This window comes from Trachinotus anak, unplaced genomic scaffold (genome assembly GCF_046630095.1).
Source record: "Trachinotus anak isolate AG129_WGS33_773 ecotype Australia unplaced genomic scaffold, CSIRO_AGI_Tana_v1 ptg000009l, whole genome shotgun sequence".
NCBI lineage: Eukaryota > Metazoa > Chordata > Actinopteri > Carangiformes > Carangidae > Trachinotus > Trachinotus anak.
Window position 1 is genome coordinate 4,525,994 of NW_027273860.1, and position 20,400 is coordinate 4,546,393.

Here is a 20,400-nt window from a genome sequence, read left to right on the forward strand (position 1 = left end):
GATTATAACGTTTGTTTCAAATACATTTAGGGTTCCTGATATTTTGGCCTTTAAAAGAGATTTGCTCTATAATATGTGAAAAAATTTAAGATCAAAAGCAGTCCGTTTGCTGACTGAACCTTATATATCCAAGGTCATAAATGGACAGTAAATGTAACAAATGCAAGCAAATGGGGGGATTTCAGAAATGCAACTGTATTCACAAGGAAGACAGAGCACAGTACTTTACATGACTGGAGTAAACAGGCAAATAAATGCAGCCTCATAAAAAGGCTGTGGACCTGCTTTGCCTTTTCAGCACCAAGGACAGCGACAACAGCGAGCGGTCAGTGCTTCAGCACCACGGACAGCGACAACAGCAGTTAACAGAGTCAGTGCTTCAGCACCACGGACAGCGACAACAGCAGTTAACAGAGTCAGTGCTTCAGCACCACGGACAGCGACAACAGCAGTTAACAGAGTCAGTGCTTCAGCACCACGGACAGCGACAACAGCAGTTAACAGAGTCAGTGCTTCAGCACCACGGACAGCGCAGCGAGTCTGCTCGTCCTACACGAACATTTGGCGACGTTTCACGCTCGGGCGGGAGCTCTGGACGGCCAGACGGGGATTATAATACCGCCATTATCAAACAGCCAAGGTGACCCAGTTGAAATTTATGAAAATCCCCGCAGCGCAAACACAGTATCCAAGTCCTATGCAGTTTGCGCTGCAGTTCCACAGCACAACATCTGGTTCAAACAAGCAAGATATGGGAGTGAAGAGAGCAGAACCTCAGAGGGTCAGCCAGTGACTTTGGCTTCTGTCATGATTTGCACTGGTTCCGCCCACACTGAGAACCTCATTTCAAGGTTGATTTGAACAACACTGTGACACGTGCAAAAGTAGCACATGATCCAACAACAGCTGGTCGTGTCAGAGATACTGACGTGTCATCTGTGAGATTTATGGAGTGACCGGAGAGCGAACTGCACTACAGGAGACGTTACTGACGCGTCGGTTATTGACAGATAAGTCAGCCAATTGAGGCAATGACGCACAAGTTCGACAACTTTCGCTTTAAAGGGGGCAGTTGTAATTAACAGTGCAGAGGCAATAAGTGGACTCGGTCTTTTCTTGACCCTACAATCAATATATCTTGTCATTTCAAAGTCGATCACTGTCTGTAAATGCGTATTAGTCTAATCAGACAAACGAAGCTGACGACAGCATAAGTTTCTTACATCCTCGTCCTCGCAGTGCCGACGGTACTGATGCTGAGGCCGGGGTCGCTGGGTCTCCGTCGCCCTCTCCCCCTCCACGCCTTGCCCGAGGAGATGGCTCGCCTCTGGAGGGTTGGGGAAGGATTTGTTTGTGTTGATCTTGCCGGTGAATCTCTGATACAGTGTCGCCATTTCGACTATTAGTCAAAAAGAGAATAACTTGGCGAGTCTGTCTCTCAATCAATAAATGCAAAAACAAAAAAAAAAGTCCAAGGCAGGGAAGGTCAATGAATGATGGCTGTGGTAATTCGATTAGAAGACGCACTGGTTCAGTTATTAAAAAAAAAAAAAAAAAGAAAGAAAAGAAAATCAGTCCAAGCTGTGTTCAGAATTCACATCACGTACTTCCAGGCTCACCGGTCGGGTCTCACGGATGCTGCAGCGACGCAGTTTCCACACTTTCCCCAACTTGAAGCGAAATTGATACAAAAGCAAGCGAGTGTGGGTCGCAGGAGACTGGATGAAGCAGTCGTGATCCGGACCCAACAGACGGAGGAACGAGCCTCAGCGATATCCCGTCTCCCTCTTTTCCCTCCCCCGTGACAGAAAACAAAGTGACCGCTGATACCCGCTCAGGGACCGGTGGGTCCGCGGCTCACAGGGACCCACTGATGGAGCGAACAGGCGCGAAAGACCCAGCGCATCATTAACAGATCAGATATCAGGAGATTTGCGGTCGAAAACTTATCATGACTTTGCAGGTGGAGTGAGCTCAAGCACCTCTATTTAGTTTTTTTTCATCTTTGCCTCCATTTGTGGTCTGGAGAGGCGTCGTGCAGAGAGCAAGAGTGCCCCCATGTGGAGGGAAAACGCAGGAAAAAGTTGACAGGCCTGGCACATTTTCAAGGAGACGGGTTTTGGTAGACCATAAAATAAGAGAATAAATCCGTCTGACATCACTCAGGGAGATTGTACTGAGGTTTCTGCAGTTTTTTTTTCTTCCAGGTTTCATGTGAAGAGTGACAAGTCATACTCATTTGTTTTCCATTTAAATGTCCTCCACTTTTTCCACAAATACAACAACTGAACTGGTGAGACTTAACAATCATGACAATGTATAGGCTAATATGTGCAGCTGGGCTTAGATAAATGAACTTATGTGCATTAAAATGAAGGTACAAATACTAACGTGAAACTTTTTTTTTTTTTTTTTTTTTTACAGCTGAAGCTATACAATATAATGCAGGGCATAAGAATAGGGCTGCAACTAACAAATTTCATTACTTATTCATCTGGTGATTGTTTTTTTCAATTAATCAAGTGATTATTTTGTTTAAAAATTACAGAAAAATAGTGAGAAATACCCTTTATAATCCCCCAGAGCCCAAGTAGACATCTTCAATTTATTGTTTTATCTGACTGGCAGTCTAAAGCTAAAATATGTTCAGTTTACCATCATACAAATCAATGAGTCATGAAAAACTGCAGTTAAAACCAATTTAGGATTGTTTAAAGCAAGAAGCTGGGCACAGATACCGGCCTGATACATCATTTACCTTTTATTTGCAATCCCAGCACAGGAAGAGTCATTTCATACACAACAGATCCAAAGATCTGTAATTTGATTTGCTCTTGTATGGCCTCAGAGGATACAGAACGCCGCCCTCTCTGGGCCTAACGAGCTGAGCATGCTGGGACTTTTTGCCTCTCAGAGACAGAAACACAGAATAACTCATCCACTCATCACAGCCCACATAACAGACAAGTTGCAAGAGCAGGCACAACTTCTCTGGGAGAAGCTTAAAGCCTCATGAAATGCAAACATCCACCCTCCTATACCTTCACAGCCTACCTACAGCAAAACATCTCACATCTGCTCCTATTTACTTTGCAATTAAGGCAAGTTCCTAAAATAAGTCTGCAGGGTGAGTTTTTAATCTAAGTAGATTAGAAACACACCCTACACTGCATGACTTGATTTCTCAGCTGCAAACCCACATATCCAGATATTACACTCCCCTGCCCTGCTGTGGCTCTGCAAAAATATTTTACCATTGATTTCCAAGAAATGTTTCATAAAAGGAAAAAAAAATGCTTCCATGTGTTTCTGCACATCAAATCCATCTCAGACTCTGGCACAGGACCCAGAAATGCAATTCAATTTTCAGGCACTGTACTGATGTGATTAGGAAGAAAAAAAAAAAGGCTGGGAAGCAAGATTTGTCAAACTGCAGGAAATCCTGAGGGTACTGATGCAGTACATTTCAAGGTGGACTGAATGTGTGGAACATCTTCAAACTGGTTATTAATAATGGGGAGAAAAAATGAGCGTGAAGACGCTTCCTGGATCTGCAGTGAGATCTGTCTTGGCCCTCCTGCCTTTTCACCTTATTAGGTCTCCCTAACATATCGACTGCATAGGAAGCATTAAATATGATTATTTCTAGGGCCTATGAGAAGTTAAATGCAGCAGGCTTTGTGGGATCAGATCAGATCCTTCAACTGGGCAGCAGAGGGCAGAGATGTCCCCAGCCAGAGTCTTCTCCTTGTAGGGAAGGATTGTCTGATATCAGCTGGGCGGGACCTCACAAACTTCCAGAAGACAAAAGAAGCAAAATAAGTCAGAATTATAGAACAGAGAGAGGATTTAGAGAAGCTCCATGTGCATTTCATTCAATTAATGGTAATTCTCATGGAGTCATGTAATCATGCATGAATGCAGCTTTCCCTGTGGAGGCTTCCTGGAAACCAGTGACATGGAATTGTTCCAATATTCTGCTCAAGTTCCTCTTTTATGCACAGATGGATTTTCATACATAGAAAAATGCCATTTAAGGTAAAACCAAACAGCTACAAACACAGTAACGCCAACTCCTAACACTCACATATCTACAATACAGCAGCTAAATTAAAAAACAGTACACACAAAATTTTCCAAAACAGAACAAACACTGGCATCTAGTGGATACAAGCAGCTTCATTCATGTATATTTATTTCTGAATAAACAGCTCAATGTGCTGCTAAACAAAACGTGTCAGTGTTGCAATTTCATGCAAAAGTTGTTAGGAGCGCCCATGAGTTCACGCACGCCAGCACATCCCCTTCTGTCAACCAACCAGCGTGATTTATGATGGATAGTTTCCCATTTCATGCTACTGTGCAGGAGCTGTACTTATCAAGCCACATCCTCTCCCTGGACTGGAACTGCTGTGGAGGGCTGCGCTTACTAAATCCTTTCCTCCATCATAAAAATTAAGGTGGTGCACAAGCAGCTGCCACAGTAAGGTGGCAGAGGAAGTTGTCGGGTCACTGTCCACAGTTATTTCCAAATACTGCGTCATCGCCGGCGCATTTTTAAGCTGCGGGGCTGCCAAGCAGAAATTAATGTGGCCTGAGGGAGGTGGTCAATCATCCTGACAAGCTTCAAGTAACATGAATTAAACAAGAGGATCGATATCTCTGATGCTGGATAGTGGAATAAAAATGATTAAGATTTTAAAAGAGCAGGATTTAAAGGGCAATTTCACCTAATTACAGCAAAAAAAAAAAGTTTTTTCTAACCTCAAAATGCAGTTTCTCCCTTTTACTTACTCCCTTTTTTTAGCTTTCAGGTTGGAGAAATATCTTATCTTATTCCACACTATCAGACACTGTCAGTATATCTGCTTGTTCTGCCTCTTTGAAGCTGGATGATGTTTGCACAGTGAAATATTCAAACACAAGATCCATGTTTTTAATAGCAACTGTTCCATCAAGCAGACATACTTTAGATGTAGACACATTTGCCGAAAGTTAGATTCATTTATATGGCATCTGTGGAAATTTTAATATCTCCACTAGAATTTAAAGGTCCCACGTTGTATAAAGTGAGATGCCCATGTCTTTTTTGATAATAAAGCAGGTCTAGGTTCTATATTAACACTGTGAAAGTATCAAAGCCTCAGTCCACAGAGAAACGCAGTTTGTATTCATAAACTGAGACTTAAAACGAGCCGTCAGGACTTCTGTAACTTTGTGATGTCACAACAAAGCAGTCACCACCCTTGGCCATGCCCCAAGCCCCGCCCACCTGGACCCACCATCCAACCTTGCAAGATTTGGTTTCGTCTGAGTGTTTTCCTGAAATCTGCTATGTTTTTATTCGATCAATCAGAAAACAGTCAGCCAATCAGAGGAGAGGCTCAGAGCCTCTACGACTTTTATCGATTCCCTTGATGATTCCTGATGAGTTTTCTGTGTGGAAAGAAAAGTAGACATAGAGTGCAACTGTTTGATTATCTCTGAGTGTGAACACAGGCTGTAGCCTGGGAGCTAACTGCAGCAACAGTCTGTCATCATCTAAAATGGATGAAATCAGAGAATTTAAGTCCATGTTGTGGAGAAAGTTGTTTCATATGGTGCATTTTGCCGGTGTTTCCACCCTTTCTTGAAATTACCATTTTACAGACATTACAGTGTTTCCCACAGGTAAGAAGACTTTACTTGTGGTGGTGGGTGGTGCTGTTTGTGACCAGTGTGCATGTAGAGACTCATGCAGTTTAGAGGGAGAGAGTGTAACCCAGGTTATTTTCCGACAATTTACAGATGTTTCCTGAACGCCTAATAGGCTGTAAGCTCGGCGCCTGTGCACAGAGAAGCCTCTAGACTCCACTCAGGTACTGCTGTAGCCAAAAACTAGTTAGTTTGAAAAGAGTAAATGAGTCGTTATTTACCTAAGATGAAACCGGGTTATCTTATGTACCTGTGTGGGCTGCTCAGGGAGAGCCTACGTATGGGAAACTCTACATTACAACTAGAACTGTCATCATCTTTCTTCATGAAATGAAGCCACACTTTGGACTGTTTCTTGTTTCCAGCAGCGTGGACGCATGAGATTGACGTTATTGTTCTGCTATGAACAACTGTGAGAAAAACATGTTGATATTCATGAAAGGTTTGGAAAAGCTTGGAGGCAAATGACTCTCATTGTTCGGACAATTTGTAACCAGCTCTTGATTTCCAGTCCCACTATAAACAATATCTAAAAAACCGAAATCGAAACTAGCTGCAATAGTAATTTGGGTGAACTGACCCTTTGAATTGATTTTTTTTCCTTTTAAAAAGAACAGAAAACTTAAATGAAGAAAAGATTACATTCACACTAATGGTGTTTATTAGGTGCTATTAGCAATTAATCCGAAAACTTGAAAGAAGAAGAGAAGTGTGGAGGACTACATGTGAGGTAAAGGGGCAAGTCTGACCTTGTGAGAAGAGAAGAAAATCACATTCTTGAAGCTGTGATGGGAGCGGGCGTTCTCAGCAGGAGCAAAGGTTCAGGTGAGGAAGAGAGAGAGGGAGAGAGAGAAAAGCGGGAGCTGGAGAACTCATGAATTTATACTGCGGTGTCACATTTCTCCGTTGCAGTCCATTTCTCACTGAGAATACTGTCATAAACCTCCACCTTCAATCCCCAGCTTCACAGAGGGAGGATCAATCTGGCTATTACCCAGGATATTTGGGTCTGTCGGACCTCTGCTTTATGACAAGAGAACCCAATTTGCAACTGCAATCGTTTTACACCCACCTTACATCTGTCCCTAAGTATCGGCAAGATGTTGCAGCGGCGGTTCAAACTGTGGCTTTACAGTAAGTCTGACTGATTTAAAGGCCGTCTTCCTGGGTACTTGCATTGTCAGGGAAGCACCAGGCTAAGTTTCAGCTTTAGATTAAAAGCCTTTTTTGCTTACTCTCTGTGTGTGAGTGTGTTTGTGGCCGCTGGCCAGAGGCTTGTTTTGAATGACAGGGTGAGATTGAAGGTGCTGGAGCCTGACGCTGTTGAACTTAAAATTAAATGGCCAAATTAATAGGTGCTGTCACTTGCTGCTGTGAAACCACCTACTCGCCTCAACAGCAATCTGACAACAGCACCTTTCTTTTTTCTTTTTTTTTTGTTTTGATCGACACGTCCATCTGCCCGATGCCAGGGCGCCGATCCCTCACGACGAATCCAAAGCATTACAAAGGAGAAGCAAATCTCGGACTGACAAATAGCAAAAGGAAGGGGGGAAAAAAGAAAAGTTTTGACAAATCATATTTTGCTCATTCTGCAGTTTTATGATGTGTCTATATCAACTGTGGAATTCTCGGGCAAAGTGACATGAAGCGTGGCAAATGGAGTCCCAATCCTATTTGAAATGGGCAAGATAAAGTCCCTGGGAAATTTAGAGGGACAGAGTGAGCAGGGAGGAGGGCTGAAGGGGAGAAATAGAAAAGAGCCAGCGGTAGAGAGCGGGCGTGAGCCGTAACGGTGGGTGAAACAGCGAGCACATATAAAGTGTAAGAGGCACAAAGGTAATTTGCAGATGCAAGGCTAGGAGGAGGAAAGGACGAGAAAAAAAATGCATTTCAGTTATCTCATGCTTCTGTGTTGACTTGGATCCCATTTCCCAGACAGGGCCAGCAGAATAATTTCACATATGGGGGAGATGGTGGTCCAAGTAGAAAAAGTCTGTTTGCTGAGGGTTGATTTGTCATTCTGGCGGCTCAGCAATAACCCAACAAATCCAGAAGCAGCGACTGAAAAAAACATGCGAGAAGGGCTCAGCTGAAAAGCTACTAGCTACTGTGCGAGGCTGATATACTGTTTGCTTTGGGTGTTGAACTGATGCCCGCTTTTGTTTTCCCTTAAGAAACCTAAAGGCGATTACAACCGTCTTTGTAATAGTATCATATATATTCAGTATCAGATTGTTCCAGCTCCTCACTGAAGCAATATAATGTTTCAACTGCCTGAAATATTCAAACCCAGCACACGTTTTTATGTTACACTCGAACCACGGCTGTGTGGACGGCAGTATCAGTCTGAGAGTCAACTAATGTCCAGTCAGAGTCCACAGCAGATGAAATCTAATCATATTCAAGTTGTCCAATACTTTGATTTATGAGCAAATACCAACAAAACCAAAGATAGTGTAGCAGCTGTACTTGGTATCTACTGCTAAACTCAGATGGTTACGCCTGCTCAACATCTGCATGTCAGCATGGATTGTTATGAAACTTGGTACAGACATTCATGTTACCCTCAGGATGAATTGGAATAACTTGAGTGATCCTGATTCCTATACTACCACCATAAAGATATTTTATGCACTTTTACTCCAAATTCAGAAATATTTGGTATCTTTAAAAACCTTGCAATCTCCACTTGAGTTTAAATTAATGCTCTGTGAACGCTGGTTGGCTGCTTACAGTGGCCCTGAGAGCTCAGTGCAATGCAATTGAGAAAACACATGCAAATGAACAAAACACATAAATTTTACAACACACGTGCCGCAAATACAACACAACCAAACACACAAACACGCTGCAAATACTAACATCACAATGGAAGTGTTTCCAGGGGCCACAAAACAGCGATGAGCCTGGCTGGAACGCACTTGCTGTTCAATGATTTGTGACTTTCGAAGGTAAAGGCATTGGACATCCAGTGCACATGGGTGTATTTAATATATTTATTATCATACATCCACGCAAGTGTTGCTGGGCTCATCGCTTTTTCATGTTCCCTGTGCTGTGTTGTATTTGCAGCGCATGTGTTGTCAACTAGATGAAGAGCTTTTCTGAATTTGTTTGTGTTTCGTCTATTTGCATGTGTTTTCTTAAGCTGCAGTGTGTTGAGCTCTCAGGGCCACCGTAGCTGCTGCTTTATATAGGGTTTTAATCCTGCACTGGGCCTTTTATAAGAAGAGTTAACCTACCAGGTGAAAAAATAAAAACAAAAACAGGAAGAGTTCAGGCATCTGGCTGCAGCTCCCTCGCTTATTACTCTGTCGTTTTTCCTTGTTGTTTTGCTGCGAGCACCCCACACACACACACACACACACACACACACACACACACACACACACACACTTAGCCCTCTGTTTATTTGTACCTCCAGATGTCCTCAAATTGTTTACAGAAGGCAAGAGCAAGGTGGGAAAAGAAAGAGTGGAGAGGACAGGAAATAAATTAATGGTGTGAAGAAAAAAAAAGGAAAGTGTAAGAAGGAAAAAAGACGGGGCGGGAAGACTGAAAAGTTCAGATAACTCTGCCTCACGTGGACTGCGGGCATTTTCACTTGCCACACATGAACAGTAAACACACACACACACACACACACACACACCATTTATGATTGTGAAAAAGCTCTGTTATTACTACAACAACCTGCTGTCCTTATATGTGATGGCTTTTTAATTTGTTTTACTGGAGGATTTAAGTCACAACTGGCTAGAAAGCGTTAGCCAGAGCTTCAATTAGCACACAAAAAAAAATCAATACATTCAATACCACATTAGTCATTTCTGCATTTCTGCACTCAGCCTTTTTTTTTTTTGTAAATATTCTGGCTCGGAGAGTGAAAAGGTTGTGTGAATGACTGAAAAGAAAATGAAAACTGTGGATTTAAAGTAATTATTGATTTATTTGAGGAGAAGTAGGACTTAAATGCCATAGAGGAGCTACGCTGGAGACAAATGTCCACAGAGAAAATCACTTATTCATATTTTAGCCTTTGCTGTGTGTTGCAGTCGATCATCTGTCATTTCAAAAAGAATCAATACTGAATCTAGGTTTGTTTTTTGTTTTTTTGTAACATATCCCCATTTTTACAGAACTAATCTGCCGCTCAGCGCACAAATTTTTCTTCACGCTGGAGTGAAACCTGAGTAGAATAAGTATTTTTCCAACAACACTTGTATCAAAATGTCATTAAAATATATTCCTACAATCATCCTCCCTGTTTGCTACTTGGCAAGTAAAACATTTCTAGTGTTTAAAGTGAGGAATTTCCATCAGGGATAATAGTTCATGGGCTGGAAACCATTTTAATGTAACAGAGTGATTGGAATTAGACACATTAGCTGGGAAATGAGACATCTTAACTCAGATTAGTGATGTGTGCTGTCTGCCTGGGGACGTACGAGGGAGACTGGGGGAGCTTTGTATTAAAATCTGACACATCTAAACCCTCAGACACGCCTGGCTGCTGCTGCTGCTGCGGGTGATGATGCTACTGGGCTGTAAATCATCTGATCTGCACATATCAAAGGGCTGACCCCAAGCTCCGGGACACGAGGGAGGAGGAGGAGGAGGAGGAGGAGGAGGAGAGTGGCGGTGGATCCAGTACATCACTGTTAAAAGTGCATTGGTGGTGGTGACTGGTTGATGAAACATTGCGCGATGAGACCGGGGGATTCAAACTGACAGAGGACAGAGAGGATTGGGAGGGTGAGATGTGTCAAGATGTGAAGCAGCATCAAGCTTGAAGGCGAAGGCTGAAGTAAAAAAATAATAAACCTCTCCCTTATACGAGGTAATCAATGAACCAGGAAGAAAGATCAGTAAATGTAGAGCTTCTCTGCTGTAAAATATTACATCGCCTTTTTTTCTAAACTATCTCCAGCTGAGGTACACACCTGCACTTTGAAGAGCTCGCTCATGATCATTTGCAGCAGTGAGAGATGGGTAGAATCCTCATTATGAGAAGCACAAGGTGAGAGACATCAGCGGAGTCACCGCATTTACATAAACTGAATAATGCACTTCTGGCCGATAATATAAGTGATACAAAATTACAGTTATATTTCCACCATTTCACAATTTTTCAAATGAATAACCCTGTTTATTAAAGGCAATGTGCTTAAGCTGATGTTCACAAAAAAACGTTCAAAATGTTGCCTCTCCAAAGCTCTACACAGCAAACATGGTTGGAGGGTTGTGTCAAAGCTGGCTGTTTATTTGCAGCAGCCATTGCACGATGGGGGAAATGTGAAGCGTGCAGTGTGAAGCCTCTGCTTTAAACAGCCTGTGTACCGGTGTTGCCAGCGAGGACAGGTGTAACAGGATGAGTCATGACAGGATGATTAAAGTTTCTCCACAGCCAAAAAATAGGCTTGTCCACAACTTTAGTCAATAAAAATATGACAGATGCCGCCTTTAACTTTATATTTTCTTGCTAATGGCGCCTTTGTTACACCTTCTTTCTTGTGCAAGAAAATGTGCAACTTTATTGTCAGTGCTATCTTTTTTTATACTCAGACAGTGCCCCCTGACGTCTTGTTCTAGCTAATTAAAGACTACAAATCCCGTCCCATATACGACATGATCAAGCATGTGTGACCTGACCTTTAAAAAAAGATGCTACTCATGGTACTGCAAGTGAAGGTAATTTGCTTTAATGTTATATTATTCAAACTCTGCATTGCATTCATCGCACTGGAGTAGAATTTTGATCTACGTATTAATATCGCCTCTGGGCATTTAGTTGCTACAGGAATTAAACTGATGAATTTCTATTACAGAGCTTCTTCACAACCCTGAAACTTCAGGGCAAAACTTTTTGTCATATATCCTCCAAGTAACATGACACTCATGTAATTCCCAAAACAAGCCCAAGCAGCCAAGGCCGCTTGACAAGTGTGTTGCAGCAGCCCACATTTCACCACCCACCCCACCCACCCCCCCGGAAACCAACAAGCAAACACAAGCTCTAAAAAGAGTCACTTCTGGCTGCAGCCACATCCTGTCAGACCCGCTGATGTGACAAAACTTTGATGGGCTCGCGAGGGTTCAAATGAGGGAGGCAGCATAAGCAAATAAAGAGGATGAAAAAGATGAGTGGAGGGAAGCTGATTTAACGAGACAGGTGGAGAGTCTGATTTAACTTCCACCTTCGCGCAGGAGCCTTGAGAGATGGTGAGTGAGTTATGAAGGAGAGCCCCCTGGGGCAGCACTAAGCCATCAACACAGCAGTCCTCCTGTCATTGTATGAGGACAATATAACACTCACAGTCCTGTGGCCTGACCCTGGCTGGTTACTCATGTCTTCTGACAGGACAGACACACATTTAGACTGAAGGTAGTAATTAATATTTATCAGAATGATGCAAATACTTGCAAATGCTCTTTGCAAGTAATGGGTACAGAGAAAGACCAACAAAACTGGCAACAATTCAACTAATGTGATAAAAACAGTAGGAATGCGAGTCTGTTAAAAGTCAATTAGAATCATGCAAACCACATGGGCCTAATAGAGCTAATAACGAAGAGGCATGGCTCACAAACGCAAGGCTGCAGCCACAGCCGAAGATCCGGCTCAACAGTTCTTTAGCATGCACACTACAGTATGAGTGCAGCTTCTCGCTTACCATTTTGGAGGTGGTGGTATCGATCTGCTGGGTGGCAATTAGCATTGACATGACTGAAGGGACAGCAAAAGCTCCTCCAACACTTCTTCTTCTCCTCTCCTGCTCCTCAATACAGAAAAGTCCTCTGGACAAGTGCCGACTGAGTGGGAGGCTTCACCTTAGAGTGGAAGGATTAGTGGAGCCCTCTTCCTCGAGCCCAAGGACCCCCTACCCCTCCCCTCCCCTCCTCCCTCTCTTCCCCCTGTCAGATGACTGGCACAATCCAAGCACACTTCCACGTTAGCCAATCAATCACGTAACGACAAGGATTCGGTCTGATGCGCGGTGATCCATTCGCCAGGATGGGCTCTTGGGAAATGTGTGCTCCCTGACTTCACTCGCTCCGGCTGTCTCTCGCCCCCCCCCCCACCCCCCCCACTCCCTCGTTTCTTCCACGCCGCTCTGCCTATCCCTCTTTGACTTTTCGCAGCCTCTCGATCTTCCTCATTGACTCAGCTCCCTTACAGGGTTTATCAGTCTTTGTCTCTCCACGACAAGTCCTCTTCTCCAACTCTCACTTGTAGTGGCTGCAGACAGTGTGTGTTTGGCTATTCTCTCTCTCTCTTCCTAGGTTCATTCTCAGTCTTGTCCCTACCTTGCTCCCTCTCCACCAAGCTCTACCCCACAAGAGGCTGGGTGTGTGTCTTTTTTTTTTTTTTTTCTGTTTGGCAGGTTCAGCACCTGAACTAAACTAAAATTTAGTTCAGGTGCTTTAAATGTAAATCTGTCGGGCTGGCCATGCGAGAGTCATCTGCCAGCAAACACAGCCAAGCAGCGTTTCTTTACATCTCCATCACAGCTTTAGTGAGGCAAAGGTGTGTGTGCATATATGTGTGTGTGTGTGTGTGTGTGTGTGTGTGTGTGTGTGTGTGTGTGTGTGTGTGTGTGTGTGTGTGTGTGTGTGTGTGTGTGTCTGCTTGGAGTTGGCAGGTGGGCAAAGAGACAGAGGAAGGGAGGGTGAGGGAAGACAGAGGAACAGACGGGAAACAAAAATGTCTGTGCTGATAAAATACAACAGCAGAAAAGCAACAGAATGCACTGAACACTGTTGTACGATGTTTTTGGATACTGGACATTTCTGTTATATAACTCACACTAGACTTTGTGTTTTTGCAGGTCTCCAACTGAATGAGGCATCTGCTGCTGTCTACCAATCTTCACTTCAATTTAATCAGTCCCTGTGATGGACGGTAATAAAGCCCTGCTGATATATTCGTGCCCCGAATTGCACCTTGTAAATTACCCCCCACCTCTCTGGAAGATTGGTCCTGCACTGTTCCCAGGACCAATCTAAATTTATGTAGCGTTTATAGCTACAGCCAAAGTGCCAAAATGGAATGACCGGTTGTATGCTAGCTCTGCGCTAGACAGGCCAGCAGCTACTAAATGAGAAGAAAGAGTAGCAGCACTCTGCTGGGACTGAAAAAGACTGAATGGTTTAACTCAGGGCAGCACCAACTTGTGCGATAAGAAAGTTCTGGAAGTTTTCCATCAGGTTTAATTTGCTTGGTCAATATTGGTCCAACTCTGCAAACTTTCAAAGGTGATTGTACCTCATCCAAAAGAGAGCAGGAACAACAATCTGGCTGCTACTGATGAACAGCATTGCGAGGTTGAAGGAAATGCAAGTTACCTCTCTTTGCTTTTGGTAAGGGCTGGGAAGCTCATTCTGTTAATAGCCAGGAAGAGCTGCCTCCTGGCTATTAACAGAATGAGAATTAACAATTAAAAGGTCTCAGCTTGCTTAGAACGAAGAGCTTGTCTGCAGCAAGGGAAGCAAAGGATGCACGAATTGAATGTTTTTCTTGGGTTGGATCATACTGATTCAATTCCAATAATCACTCTTCCCCCAAATTTAGTCTCTTCCCCCCACCTTTAAAATCTGATACGCCACTGGGCGGTCATTGGCTGGGTATCATTCATACATTTTCAATATCAGCACTGATACCTATACCTTGACTTTGACACCAGATCTTTACAGTACTTTTTTGCTTAAGGAGAGACTGTCTGGAAACATACAGTTCATCAGGTCAAGACACACAAAGACATACAAAAGACAGAGAGAGAGAGAGACAGAGATCAGAGAGGCAGTGTGATCCAGCCTGGACGAGGCTCTTAATGGCAGAGTTTATGCCCCATCTATGAATACTTCTTCCTTCAGATGTGGTCGGACATCATATGACCACGTTTATTTCACATCTTCTCCTTGAAATTATTTTTATATAAAACTAATGTGCAACAACAAACATATTGTGAAGGAAATGCAAAGCTGGGTGTTTCATTGACAATAACAATCTTTCCCTAATCTTTTGTGGATTAATAGTATAGAAGCATAGGAGAGAGATACACATGTGGACAAAAATGTTGGTACCTTTCCATTAAAGAAAGAAAAACCCTGAATGGTCACTGAAATAACTTGAAACTGACAAAAGGAATAATACATTAAAAAATTACTGAAAATTAACTAATGAAAATCAGACATTGCTTTTGAATTGTGGTTCAACAGAAGCATTTAAAAAAAAAACTAATGGAACTGCCCTAGACAAAAATGATGGTACCCTTAACTTAATATTTTGTTGCACAACCTTTTGAGGCAATCACTGCAATCAAGTGATTCCTGTAACTCTCAATGAGACTTCTGCACCTGTCAACAGGTATTTTGGCCCACTCCTCATGAGCAAACTGCTCCAGCTGTCTCAGGTTTGAAGGGTGCCTTCTCCAGACTGAATGTTTCAGCTCCTTCCACAAATGTGGATTTATATCAGGGCTCATCGAGGGCCACTTCAGAATAGTCCAATCTTTTGTTCTTAGCCATTCTTGGGTGTTTTTAGCTGTGTGTTTTGGGCCATTATCCTGTTGGAGGACCCATGAACTGCGACTGAGACCAAGCTTTCTGACACTGGGCAGCACATTTCACTCCAGAATGCCTTGATAGTCTTGAGATTTTATTGTACCCTGCATAGAGTCAAGACACCCTGTGCCAGAAGCAGCAAAGCAGCCCCAGAACATAACCCAGCCTCCTTCATGTTTCACAGTAGGTACAGTGTTCTTCTCTTTGTATGCTTCATTTTTGCATCTGTGAACATAGAGCTGATGTGACTTGCCAAAAAGCTCTATTTTTGTCTCATCTGTACAAAGGACATTCTCCCAGAAGCTTTGTGGCTTGTCAATATGCATATTGGCAAATTCCAATCTCGCTTTTTTATGATATGCTTTCAACAGTAATGTCCTCCTCAGTCGTCTTCCACTTTGGCTCAAACAGCAAGGGATGGTGCAATCTGACACTGATGTACCTTGACCTTGGAGTTCACCTCTAATCTCTTTGGAAGTTGTTCTGGCCTCTTTGGTTACCATTCGTATTATCCGTCTCTTCAATTTGTCATCAATTTTCCTCTTGCGGCCACGTTCAGGGAGGTTGGCTACAGTCCCATGGACCTTAAACTTCTGAATAATATGTGCAACTGTTGTCACAGGACGATCAAGCTGCTTGGAGATGGTCTTATAGCCTTTACCTTTAACATGCTTGTCTATAATTTTCTTTCTAATCCCCCGAGACAACTCTCTCCTTAGCTTTCTGTGGTCCATGCTCAGTGCGATACACACCATGATACCAAATAGCACAGTGACTGCTTTTCACCATTTAAATAGGCAGACTGACTGATTACAAGGTTGAAGACACCTGTGATACTAATTACAGGACACACCTTAGTTTAACATGTACCTATGGTCTAATTATTTTCAAACTTTTCTAGGGGTACCATCATTTTTGTCCAGGCCAGTTTCATTAGTTTGTTTTTTAAAATGATTCTGTTGAACCACAATTCAAAAGCAATGTCTGATTTTCATTAGTTAATTTTCAGTAAATTTTTATGTATTATTCCTTTTGTCAGTTTCAAATTATATCAGTGACCATTCAGGGTTTTTCTTTCTTTAATGGAAAGGTACCAACAATTATGTCCATGTGTGTATGTCTACTTGAAACAAAAAAGTAGGACTACAATGTTTTTCATGAAAAGAAATTAGCCAAATTAATTACAGAAATTTGCAGCTATACTGCTCTTACACCCCGATTAATTCAAATCACAACGTTGCATTTCTTGATTTAAGCTACTGTTAATGACACTTCATAGAGATATTTCACCATAAAAGTCTTGGAGTGGAACAGGAAATGGAAGAAATGAGGCACCCTGACTTGCTGCAGGGCTTTTAATGTGAAAACATTTAACGACCAGGGATGGGTGTAAAGTTAGTATTAACATCAAAAACATGAATTGGGAACCTCACCACAGGGACAGATTGTAAAACATGGAGGCATCTTATTAAAATATGATCCAATAGAGATAAACGAGGGAAAATTGGATGAAAAAAAAAACCTCCAATAAAAGTTTGGTTTTCTATTCAACCGAGGCAAATAAAGCCACAGGAATTTATAGTAAGTACGTTAAGGTCAGTCAAGTATGAAACCTACTTTAAGTTCAGCAATATCTGAGAGACATATCAGGAAATCATGTCGTAAAAACTCAGCAGGTCCATCTGGCCCATCTAGAGACCTGGCTCAGGAGCCGGACGAGCATTTTTCACCTTGACGTCAGATGTTTCACTTGGCTTCACGCAGCCGGTTACTGCTGCTGCCACAGAGAAAGGCATTCATGCGTCTGACGCAGAGTACAGTCTTACCTGGACTGAAATTGCCTGTATTTTATGGTTTACAGACTCAACAGACCATGTGATTAGTTCCATTCCAATCTTGAATTGGTTTTCTGGTTGGTTTACATGTTTGTGTTGATGAATAAACATGAAAAATGGATGAATTAACAAACAGAATTTAAACTTTATCCTTCATGCGTAGGAGCCAGACACATTCATTACTATGGCTGTACTGCTGCTTTTTGTAACCTTATTAGCAATAATGTACGTTATTAGTTCAGTATTACAGGATCGATTTTAGTGTCTGTGCAACTTTATGTGAGAAATTACGAGGAAATACAATGAAAATACTTAAATATATACCTCATGAATTATTAAAAATAAAAGGGAATAGGCAATGGAGTGACAAACGTGCACTTAGTGCAGAGTCCATGGTTGAGAGAGAATCAAACACAAGCTTGATATTGTGCCTGGGCTGTTAACTAATACCTGGATAAGGACATGGTTCTCCATCCCAACCCTTTAAACCCATTTATTCCATTATTGAGCACTGACTTTTCAATTCCCCCAGATCACAAGAAGGGAGAGAGGAGACAAAATGAAAAAAGTCCCAGAGGTCTGAAGAAGCACTGGAGGCAATTCCAACATATTGTCGACTACGAGGATGAGGCTGGATGGAGCCGGACGCGAGCAGGTAGGACTGCTCTGTTTTAAGAGAGAAATCACTGAAAACTGAAATGATAATTACATTTTCAGACAGTGAAACGAAGGTAAAACATCTGGTTGGTGAGTGAAAAAACAAACAAACAAACAAAACAAAACAAAAAAACAAAACATGGGCTGCTGTGAATTCTATTAAAAGGGGAAAAATGCTCAACTGGCAAATTGAATCCGAGCATCATTTGGTGCAAAACAGGAAGCAAAACGTATTGCTCGAAGTCATCCTGATGAAAAATGACCAGGCTGTGGTACAAATCCATTTCAGAATAGCTCTCCATTTTTTTGATTAGCAAGCAGTTCAGCATTTTGCTAATTTAATCTGGCCTCTGAATTGAATTTGTATTACAGCCATAGTTAATAACTTGACATTCAGCGTATGACTCTCTGCTATTTAGATAAGTGATGGGCCTTCTTTGAACACCCACATGCTTCTATGCCAAATTGCCCCATTGCTCATAATAAAACCTGTGTCTGAAAGACTCGCTGCTGTTATATTTTATTGGAATTGTTATTAATAGGACTATCAGAATATAAAGCCAACACCATATGTAGAGATACCATAGAGCGGAAAAAAAAGAAAGACTCATCTTTGGGGAGGATTTGAGCTGAAGGAAGTCTGAAATGGCATTCAAGCCACGGCTTGTGAATAAAAGATGAAAGTTTTGACTTGGCTCCAAGTTTCTTTTCTCTTGTGGCTCATCTCAATTACTATAGTGGCGGTTTAGAGGAGAACAGAGTCAGTAAGTAGACTCTAAAGCGGAGACGATTTGGAACCCTTGAGGAAATCTCTCATTTTTAATATATGGAGGACAATGACTGACGCTTCAGAAAAGATGGAAGTCCCTAAACACTGTAACATCACAATATGGAGACGTTCAACCCACATTTTCCGCTGTGCTGAGAGTATAAAAAAAGAAAAAAGAAAAAAAAATTGCTTCAGTTTCATGAAGCACTTCAGTCAATGATGGCTGAAGAGCAACAGCCTCACAGCAGATAAAGCTTTGTACACTCCTGCTCTCATGTTTAAAGGGAGAAATAAACGAGTCCGTCCTTCATTCTTGGCTGCTTTTGGTGCAAATTTGAAGGCGCAGTACAGATCGAAGTTATTTTTACATCTTTTTTAATGTCATTATGTTTGTTGTGCGTGCTCACACAAAGTTGTTGGCTTTTCTGTGCCTGCATTGCTCAGAGTTTACCTCCGCTAACTGAAAACATAAAATAAAAACCAAGAAATTCCCAGAAAGAACGAAAACAGAACAAAATGTAAGAGCAGAGGGAATATTTGACATTTTCAACAGGGTTAACCTGCATGTTCTCTCCCTGCCGGGTTTGAATAATGTGGGCTTTTAAATTCCAATCAATACAAATATTTTAAACCTGAGTGGAACCAAAAAAAATTCAAAAACGGAGTCAAAATGTGCCTTGAAATAAAGTGCACAAAAGTACATTAAAAATAATAAGTAAGAATGAAAAAACCAATGAGGATTTTTTTTTAAATAGCTTGGGTGTCACTTCAGAGATACATCTCCACCACACACTAACACAATCCAGTCAATATGCAAAACAAGGTCAAGGAGAAAGATCCAGTTATGATGCATAAACACGTCCAATTCTCTAAAATGATTTCTGTGAAAACTCAGGAGCAATCACACTGACCACACACTGACCATTTTCTCAGTCTTAATTAACTTAAACCTCCGACAATTTCAGGTCCTTCTATAGATTATTCTAGGAAGATGAAGGAATAATAATGTAAAGGCTTTTTTTTGGCCTAATTCTGTTCTACCTCTGGGGACCAAGAGTCTGGAGAATATGGTGAGAGCAAGGGTCATATTGATTTTGGTTTTTACACACAGATAAGAAGGCAGCAGCCCAAGGAAAGACCAATGGGAAAGTGACAAGTGGATAGAGACAAGTGGCGTAGATTTCCACAGTAATAAAAAGTAAGTCACAATGGTATCCAATTTCATAAAGGTGCATTCATAAAGACTGGATCATCCAAATCATAAAAACTTTACACTCCGGAAAACCACGGTTTTGCTCTCATTCCTCACAGGAATGAAAAAATCTTCACCAATCACCCTCAGTTTGTCAAAGAAAATCTTCAGTTGTAGTTTTAGCTCCTGTTACTCAACAAAAAGGTCAGCAGTGACAACATATTCATTTGAGTGAGAACTCTGCAGAGAGAGATTGACTTCTCTCAATGCTGCATTGAGCTAAACAATCTGTCATGGACAGAATAGATGAGGGACAATGCTCCTTTTGACTAACTGCGTTTTAAGCTGACTTCTGCCTGACGCAAAAGGGCAAAGTAATTCACTGACACCAACAAACAACCCAACCACTCACTCAGCCGAGAGGGTGTTTTAACCAAAATGCTGAGACATTAATCCAAGGCACCTCCTCCATTAGCCTCAGCTTGTCAGAAGTGAAATTGGAGCGAGAGAAGCCCTCTTCACTGGCATATAGTTAATTTCATGCCATGCTGAAGAGAGAGGGATGGGCAGAGAGGAACTTTACAGCACTCATAAATACCCATCTATTAGTTTTGGAATTTAATTCCTCCTTCTACCGTCTGTGGAGTTTGGTTTGAATGGAAGGGATGAGTCCAAGGTCAGAGGCA

General features: G+C 42.0%; 1 protein-coding gene across 3 annotated transcripts in view; it reads right to left on the bottom strand.

The window, feature by feature from the left end:
* Positions 1-20,400, bottom strand: part of LOC139625057 (A-type potassium channel modulatory protein DPP6-like) — a 194,922-nt gene that overhangs the window by 129,767 nt on the left and 44,755 nt on the right. Inside the window, exon 1 of one of the 3 annotated variants that reach the window (XM_071484643.1) lies at positions 1,224-1,509. The exons of the other annotated variants lie outside the window; for them this stretch is intronic. Within the exon in view, the coding sequence (XP_071340744.1) occupies positions 1,224-1,394 (171 nt within the window). The 5' untranslated portion in view covers positions 1,395-1,509. Of the gene's footprint in view, positions 1-1,223; positions 1,510-20,400 lie in introns of those variants that run through there. 3 annotated transcript variants of the gene reach the window in all.